This window comes from Helicoverpa armigera, chromosome 19 (genome assembly GCF_030705265.1).
Source record: "Helicoverpa armigera isolate CAAS_96S chromosome 19, ASM3070526v1, whole genome shotgun sequence".
Taxonomy (NCBI): domain Eukaryota; kingdom Metazoa; phylum Arthropoda; class Insecta; order Lepidoptera; family Noctuidae; genus Helicoverpa; species Helicoverpa armigera.
In genome coordinates this window covers 1,101,062-1,109,956 of record NC_087138.1, presented here as the reverse complement: position 1 = coordinate 1,109,956, position 8,895 = coordinate 1,101,062, and the positions used below count along the sequence as shown (strand labels likewise).

The 8,895-nt window shown below is 36.5% G+C and overlaps 1 protein-coding gene across 1 annotated transcript; it reads right to left on the bottom strand.

Annotated features, from left to right (window-relative positions):
* Window positions 1-2,766: 2,766 nt before the first annotated feature.
* Window positions 2,767-4,277, bottom strand: LOC110381641 (uncharacterized). Its single transcript, XM_049845814.2, has 2 exons — window positions 3,972-4,277; window positions 2,767-3,695 (listed from the first exon to the last, which is right to left on the bottom strand). Exon 2 carries the CDS (start codon window positions 3,674-3,676, stop codon window positions 2,768-2,770), a length of 909 nt encoding a protein of 302 aa, XP_049701771.2. The 5' UTR covers window positions 3,677-3,695; window positions 3,972-4,277; the 3' UTR covers window position 2,767.
* Between the last annotated feature and the right edge of the window lie 4,618 nt (window positions 4,278-8,895).

Sequence of the window (8,895 nt, the reverse complement as noted above, 5' to 3'; positions counted from 1 at the left end):
CGCATTTAAAAAATACTATTTGGTCCTAAGAGTAAACTGCAAACATTTAGTCGGCTGATAGCCTGATCGGGCTCAAATATATGTTTGGTGATGAATGAAGGAATAGTGAGTGCACCTGTGTTGGCACAAATGCTTGTGCACTGTCATATATCCTGTGCAATACAAATAGTAACTGGGAGGACATCATGTAGATGAATGGTAACCTACTCAGTGCATATTTTACAACGATTTAGTATCCAGCCGGTATCAGATCGATTAAAAAGTCTACTGTCTACTAAAATACTTATTTCTTTGTATCCGGTGCCGTATGTAGGTAATTCCACGGGAAGCAGGTGGGACTGCGGGAATAAGCTAGTATTCCCATATGGAAATAATGTGTACAAATACGGGCCAAAATACTTTTTTATGCCTAATCCGAGCATACAAATTTCGAAAAAAAATGAAAATAAAATATTAAATTTCTTTGTTTTTTTAGGTAATTATAGATTAGTTATTGTTCGATTTATAGTATACATACCTCTGCAGCGATAGTTTTAATGAGTTTATCATATTTCTGGCAACTAATATATCAAGGTGTCAAGAAATGAAACAACAGCGTTACTTTTTTACAAAATTAACTTTTTTAATTAAAATTGCACAATCAGACTTTTCAATATGCCAGTTTTAAACTGTAACGCTTACATTTAGCTCTTAGTAAGTTAAATCACAGAAATAATCAGTTTCATGGAGTATTCTTAATAATTAAGATTACTGCGTTACCAAAGTGTCATTTTAAAACATAAACTTTCCTATTAATAACAAAAAACAACTTATATTTAATACCACCTAATGGCATAACCTTCCACTTTTGATCAATAATATGTCCGTAAGAGGTTCAGGCATTTAAGATCACTAGAAGCCCATGTATTACTGAAATTACTACAATAAATCAAAGGGACACAAAAGTAACGCAGTAGTAAGCTTAGTAACACAGTAGTATTTTCTTACATACTATACTTTGTACTTACTATAGAGATCTGTTATAATGATAAAACAAAACAAAATTTTACTTCTTATTAAGTGATATAGTATCAAGTAACTCAAATAAATTCAAAAACAACAAACTTAGCAAATTAAATACAAATAATTCAGTCTTACTTTTCATATACGTTAATTGCTTCATCGTAATAAAAATATACCCTTTTACCTTTTGCGATAACTTTAGGGTTAGGAACAATTTCCAAGATGTTATCGTAAGGCTCGTAAGAAATATCAGTCTCCACTGCTACGAATCTTTTGCCAGTTTTATCTACCATCTTGTAAAACATAATTTTTACGTCTCCTTCTTCATCGACTTCACTTTTAGCAACGCCGAGGTAAGTGTAGTGTTTGTCTTTGACAGAAGACACTTTTATTAAAACATGGACACCGTCAGATATTTTTGAAGGATGAACATTTTCCTTTTCAATTAGCTGCATTTCGTTTATATTAGAAACCGATGGTTGGCTAAAGCTTGCTAAAGGTTCGTCGTCAGAGTTGGAAGATGAGAAATAAACCGTATTATAATATGATATTCTAGGTACGGCAACGACATTAGAAATGTCATCTAGGACTGATTCCTCATCCAATTCAAACGAAAGAATATCTTCTCTAAGTGTATTAATGACAGAAACAGGAACAGGCTGATATGTTTTTGGATTCATGCAACGGCAAAAACCCCTTTCGCAAAAGCAACTGAGGTCTCTGTATTGAAGTTCACCGGGACTGTCAGTAAAAACTTGATGTACTTCCATAGTACCCTGGAGTGGCACTAGGTTTTTAGGTAGTGCTTTTTCAACGATTTGAATGTCGCTTTCAGTCAGTAAGTACAATTGAACCTTGCTCAAATCCTTCAAAGTGTAATAAAGAGCTTCTGCATCAGAAATATAGAACCAGCAGCTACTTTTTCATCTGCGGTGCGTTTGAGGTAGCCACCAACGCCATCAGCAGCCCCTTTTCCATGACCAGCTTCAAAGAAATTCCATGTAACGCGGATGAAATTGTATTCGCTGAATAGTCTATGACTTATGAAATAAAAATTTTGCTTCTGCCGGTATTGAGTACCTGGTCCATCGGAGAAAAAGTGAACTGTAGTAATATGACGGTTGTTGTGTTGTATTTCGCGAATAATTGGATGTAGGTGTGCCCAAATTGAGGCAGGGTTATGGGAATTATTCCCAGAAATGGTACAAAATGAATTTACAGTTGGTTTGTCATGTCCTTCGGGTTTCGTGTACATAACTCCTGTATGTAAAGTTACTTGCTTTCTTGATCCGCCAAAATGGTGGGACTGCACCTCTTCAAAATGCTTACAGTTATAGTTTTCGCTAAAGTCGACATGCAGAACGACTTCGTTATTATTCAAATTATCTATAGCATTCCGATAACTCTTGTACTGTACTTTAATGTTGTAAACATGTTTCTTTAATTGTATCAAAGTTTGTTTTAAGTTTCCTATCAATTCTTCAACTGTTCCTTCAGCTATTTCCTTTACGTTTTTAGTAACTTTAACTTTTTTGCCTGATTTTTCAATCATTTCCGATTTCCTTATCCAATGAGCCCATTTCACTAATCCGAGATTACCTGTTGTTTCCCTAAAAAGTAATTCTTTTGTCTTACAATCTTTACAATTGCCAGTCATACAAGCTTTGTTATATGTCGAGCATACTGTGCTAGTGATAAGTTCGTTCATGTTTGAGGTGGCAAGGACTCTTATTTTGTGAAGAGCATCTATAATATACTGCGCATTTTAATGTGTCTTGCATAGGCAAGTCTCTCTTCCAGCAACTGAAGGCGGTTTTACGTAAAAAGGCCTATTTTTTATGAAATACGAATAAGAACATCTCAGTTCTGGGTTTTCTTTTTTGAAAGAACGAAATAGGCCTTTCATCGTGTCCAGTAAATAGCGCTTCTGCATTTTTATTTTTTTAAAGGTGACAGTCTCCCGTTTACCCGCTGTAGCTCTAGAAACATCATGACGGTCAAAAAAGCTTTTAATTTTATCAACCAGAAGCTTTTTCCCTGAACGGTTATTCTGTTGTTTCATCGCTTTCATCTGATCAATGCCCAAAGTCTCGCGTATAATACTAATCTTCATTTTAGACTTGGCTATGCCTTCTCCTTGGAAAATTCGTTTTAAGGCTTTCTTCTCTCTCAATGACTTCAAACTTTTGTAATGGTCTTTGATTGCATTAGATAACGTTGAATACTTGTTTTGGTTAAGCTTATTTACTTTTTTCTTGTCATTGATTGCGGATTTAGCTCGTTGGAATCTCTTTTTGTATTTATCGCACAGCCGTTTCATCTTTTCGAGTTCTTCCTGAATTTTCAGATTTTTTCTGTAAACTGCAGAGCGATCTCTTCGTAATTGTCTTCGGCCTCTAGATCTCGGTGAAACTGGAGTTCCTGGCCGTGGGCTGGACGGTGGTGTAATGTTCATAATTTGTTGAGCACACTTTTGACGTTCTTGTCGTTTCTTGTTCGCAGTCTTCCATTTACGCTTGATATTTCTGTGTTCACGCTCTGTCATATCTTTTACAAGTTTTTTATTTGCGTGGTACCTTTCAAGATGTTTTTTTTTGGCTTCAGCATTTTTTATAGGGTCCAACTTCAATTTAAGCCTATAACGACGTTGCTTTTCTGCGTTCGTTAACGCCATTTAGTGCAGAAGCTTCTTTCTGTGAAGAACGAAAGAGTATTTTTGCATTTCTATCTTAATAACATATTTCTAACATCAAAAATAATAAAAAAACGCAACTGCGTTACCTTTACAACAACTGCGTTACCTTTTTCTAGTAACGCAGTGTAGCAGTAACACAGTTGTAAATATTTGACTTTGTTGTAAATATTCACTAAAAAAAATAACAAAATGCAAATATTCTAACACTGACAGAAACAAAACATAACTAGCTGCGTATTAAAATAACAATAATGTAAATATCGTCAGTACGTACCTTTCGACAGCGGTAACTCAGCGGCCACGCAATAAACGCACGCACCTCTCTCAACGACTGCGTCGCGACTGATCCGACTAGCGGTCTCCCCCCGCGCAGTTGCTATCATTCATTCTAATAGTTACAATAAGTCGAACCAAATGCAGTGAAATAAAATGTAACACACCATCTTTAAGGTTTATTTTTATATAGCAACGCAAGGTAGTTACGATTTTGTTCTTTGTTGGGGACACAGACAAAATATTTTTTTATTCAATGAAATATTTAATGTAAAAAATATCTACTGGCGTTGTAATAAGGTTCAAATGTTACATTTTCGTAGGGACATTTAAGATTCAACGCCACCTAGGAAATATTCTGAGAAATAGCTAAGTACATCTTGGCACAGTGCTCAAGGACAGCAATATTTTGTACCAAGAACGACTGCGTTACCAAAAATTACAACGTTGTTACTGCAATTTTAGGATAAATAACATATTTTCCCGGTCAAATCTTGTTTTCTGCGTTAGAAAATAATGTTATATTTCGATATAAGTATACTTTTTGCGCAATTTTGTACTGATATCCCATAAAATTAATTATTCTTTCGGAGGGACCAGTTTTTAGGCATCAAAAAGTATTTTGGCCCATACAATATTGTATGATTGATTACCTACATTGAGTGTATTGCATTCAAGATAATGGCTTCTTTTTCTTCTAAGATAGATGTTATTTTTTCCTTTATTTTTTTGGTTCAATATAATCTAGTTATTGAGATTGTATGGTAATATTTTGTTTCATAAACGTATGCAGCTGAGTAGGTAACACTGGTACACAGCAGCATCCGCTTAGACTGAAAATCGACCACAACATAGTTTTTGACCCGTTTGAAAACAAAATAACAAATCAGTGGCTATAATTCTGATAACATTCTCCATGAAAGCTCATAATATAGGCCAGTTGCACAATGCGAGGGTCATCCATTGTGGAAAAAAGGACGCGATACACCGCAGTGACGAAGCGAAAGCTTGTTCCTGTTATTCGTGACTAGCTTTCCGCCCGCGGCTTCGCCCGCTTGGAATTCGGTTATATTGCGTTATAAATCACAACTATAAGAAAACTTCTCATTCCCACGGAAAAATCTAAGAAGCGCGATGTAACGCTGGATACGATTAGTTGTTAAACCAAAACTGAATGGTACACTATATTATACGTTTTCCCTTGTGGAGCAAAAACATGCAGATTTTGGGCACTGGAAACCCGGGAACACGCTACATAGAGCTGACCATGCATGCATTCATGCGTTTGCAATATATAAGTAGATGTAAAAAAAACAGTTTAGACGATTAAACAAATTGTACATCATCCCTCGGGAATTCCTCATTTTCGGGGATTCATTATCGTATCATTTAGCTTCTAAATTTACATGTTTATATTCGTTTGCAATATATTACCTTGTTTTAAACGACACACAGCGCCATCTACAATCCATCCATCAAGCAAACAATATTTTTGTTTTCCCTCGGGAATATCTATTTTTTTCGGGATAAAAAGTACCCTATTATTTAATCCGGACTTCTAACTTTACGTCTGCAAAATTTCAAAGCAATCGGTTCAGTAGTTACGGCGTGAAAGCGGAACAAACAAACAAACAAACAAACAAACAAACAAACAAACTCACTTTCCGATTTATAATATTAGTAAGGATAATCTGAATTAAGGAATTTGACGGGATTTACATTTTTCATCATTATAAGTACCTTCCACTAAGTATATCTTAGACACCAATGACTGTGTTTCGGATGGCACGTTAAACTGTAGGTCCTTGCTATCATTGAACATCCTTGGCAGTCGTTACGGGTAGTCAGAAGCCAGTAAGTCTGTGACCAACCAAGGGGAATTGGGTTGCCCGGGTAACCGGGTTAAGGAGGTCAGATAGGTAGTCGCTTCTTGTAAAGCACTGGTACTCAGCCGCATCCGGCTAGACTGGAAGCCGACCCCAACATGTTGGGAAAAGGCTCGGGAGATGATTATGATGATTTGAAAAGGGTAGCTAAGTCAGTCTTCTACTTGACAGATATAGTTCGATTTCCATAACCAGACCCACCTACTCTATGAGATTTTTCTACTTACATATCCTAATTCCCCAAAAATATGACGTTTTGACATCAAAAAACCCTTTGAGCGATGCATTTCCTCACAGAAACAAAAGCGTCAACATCTGATAAAGATGGATTATGCTACCGGACAAAATGGTTGCCGAAAACCTAAATAATATACTGCAATGAAATGTCAACTCTATCCGCTAAAGAATAAGGTTGGTTTTAGTAAGCTGAAGATTTTCAGGATAATAAATCCACAGGTGCTTTTCATGCCTCATGCAAGGCTTTAGATAGATTAGTTTTGGCATAAAAAAATATGCAAAACCCAGTCTGTATTGTATTTGAGTAAGATTGATTAAATAAGCCTTTGTGAGTTTCAGGGAAATTTCATTCATACCCATCTGTTTTCGTAGTGGTATAATTTTTCATAGCGTTCATAATTTGAATAAATTACGTACGTATATTGAATTGGGCCAATGGGTTATTGGAAGTAAATAGTTTGTGACGTTGTAGGGGGTCTAAGTAATCGATTTTGAAAATTCTTTTACCAATAGTACGAAAGCTATTTATTTACAACTTTTTGTACCAGGACAAAATATTGTTATTTATTTTTGTCTATAAATACGACAGTAATTTATCTGTCTGACACGTTTTGATGCCAAAACTACAGAACGGATGTAATTGAAAGTTACATCGTACACAGATAATCTAGATCCTGAGAACTTAACATCTGGCAAGTTTTTATCCGAATGCTCGAAGTAATTTCCTCCAGACAGGATAGAACCGCGAGGAACACCTACTGGTGTGACTTGAACGGCGCTTCGTTGACCGTAAGCCCTAGACCATTAGGGTTTTTACAGATCTATCCAGGTTGTAAGTCTGGACGAGATTTTCTGCGAGAGGTTTATGGAAAGCTGCACGCAGGACCGATGGGAAATAGGAATCAGTAGGTACTTACAAAGTTCCGCCGGTTGCTGCTACTTGATCCACTCACACAGTACACAGATCACTTGTACACATATTATTTATAGTATTATGGACGCCCAGTAACTCCCTGCAGGGGTTTTTGACTAGTTTAAGAAGTTTTAACATAGTTTTTGAATTTATTTTGCGGCCTCGTGTTTTTTGGCACTCGCGCGAAATTTTTTGTATTGACGGTGGCGCCACGTCTCGCTTGGTGAGTGGCCGTTTTTGGAACTAGGAGAGGGAAATGGTAGGAACAAGGAATGCATGCAAGCTCAAACACCTACTATTGACATAATTATCTTTATTTATCACTTATCCCATAATACACATGAAATCACGCAATATGGCCGCTTCACCGAATCGAGTGGGCCATGCGCCATAACTGTCATTGACAGACGTCATGCGTTTGACAGTTGCATGACATAATTTAAAGTAACATCGCTGGTTCTGTACCGAATGGCCTCTCACATCCACTTAGGTATGCTACAGTGGACAGTGCGCATAATTATCGGTTTAAATTGCAATATAAGCTGTGATCACATTAATATTGTGGCTGTTTTGGTTTATTTGTAGGGATTTGTGTGTAGTGGGGTAAATGAGGTATAGTGATTTAAACGAGTTAGGTCACTAAAAAATCGACTTTTAATCCAGTAATAGCAATTTTATTGTGGTGCCAATATTAACAACTTCCTGCAAAAAAACGGTTTTTCAATCGATAAATACCGGTTGTCACAACAAGCAAAGGTAACCACATTCATCCTAATATCAAAATCATCTTTTACAACAACACGTTTGAATTTGGAACGAAGTAATGGCTCGTTTGTTTGCACGATTCTGCTGGATTGCAATGAAATACCCTCTGATTGTCGTGCTACAGTACGATAATGTGCACTAGCTTTAACCGTGCTTTAACGGTCTGTGAACTTAGTCTGATGCGGGTCTGACTGCGTGGTTAGATCACAATTGTTCTTAGATCGTTTAACTAACTGGAGCCGCTATGAGCACAGATCTCTATGTAAAAAAATTTGCCAGTTTAATTTAATAATGCACAAAAGTGGTTAGTGGTTATGGCTCATATTTGAATTGTTTACCATGTTCATATGCCCAAATTCTTAAACACAGCATAATTAAGCTCAATGTACCCACGTAAATACTAAAATGGCCGTATTCAGAAAGAAACCTAATAGCTGAATTGGCTACCAGGTTACGATTTTTAAAGCAAAGTGGAGCAAAATAACTGTTACAGAATGGAACAACTGGTAAATGACCGAAATGACTAAATGGATAAGCTGGTAAATCGACTTCGACTACCAGGTTTCTTTCGGTAAACGACTGATGATCAGCGTTCTTCTTTGTTTCTGACTATGTACAGCAACAGCGTCTCCAGTGTGTTCGATGCTCTAAGTTTAGATTAGAATTGTTGTTTAATCACGTTTATGCTTAACGGTAAAGGAAATGCAAATGGTAATGGGATTTCGGGATTTCATAGAGGTACTGTAGTGCGTGAAGTTTTGCCAATGACAATTCATTGGGAACTACTGGCTCTGCCCGTGGGTTTTACTCTTGGAAAACTGGTTTTTTAGGTTTGATTTCTGATCTGCAAATATATTAATTTTTCGTGTTACATGTAGGCACGAATCTGAAAAGCTTAATGTTCTTTTTCTTAATCGTCTCAGTAGATATTTGGGCAAGTTACCTACTGGTATAAAATAATGTTCCGAGATTTTGTTAAGTTATTGTTTCACCTAGGTAGGTGATACCTTCATGTCAAGTTAATATAAACTGTTTTAACTTAACAAGAAATCATTAAATTCCTATCTAACTTCCCAAGAAAGCGATAAGCACAGAAATATCAGCTATCAACCACCCCGGAACAC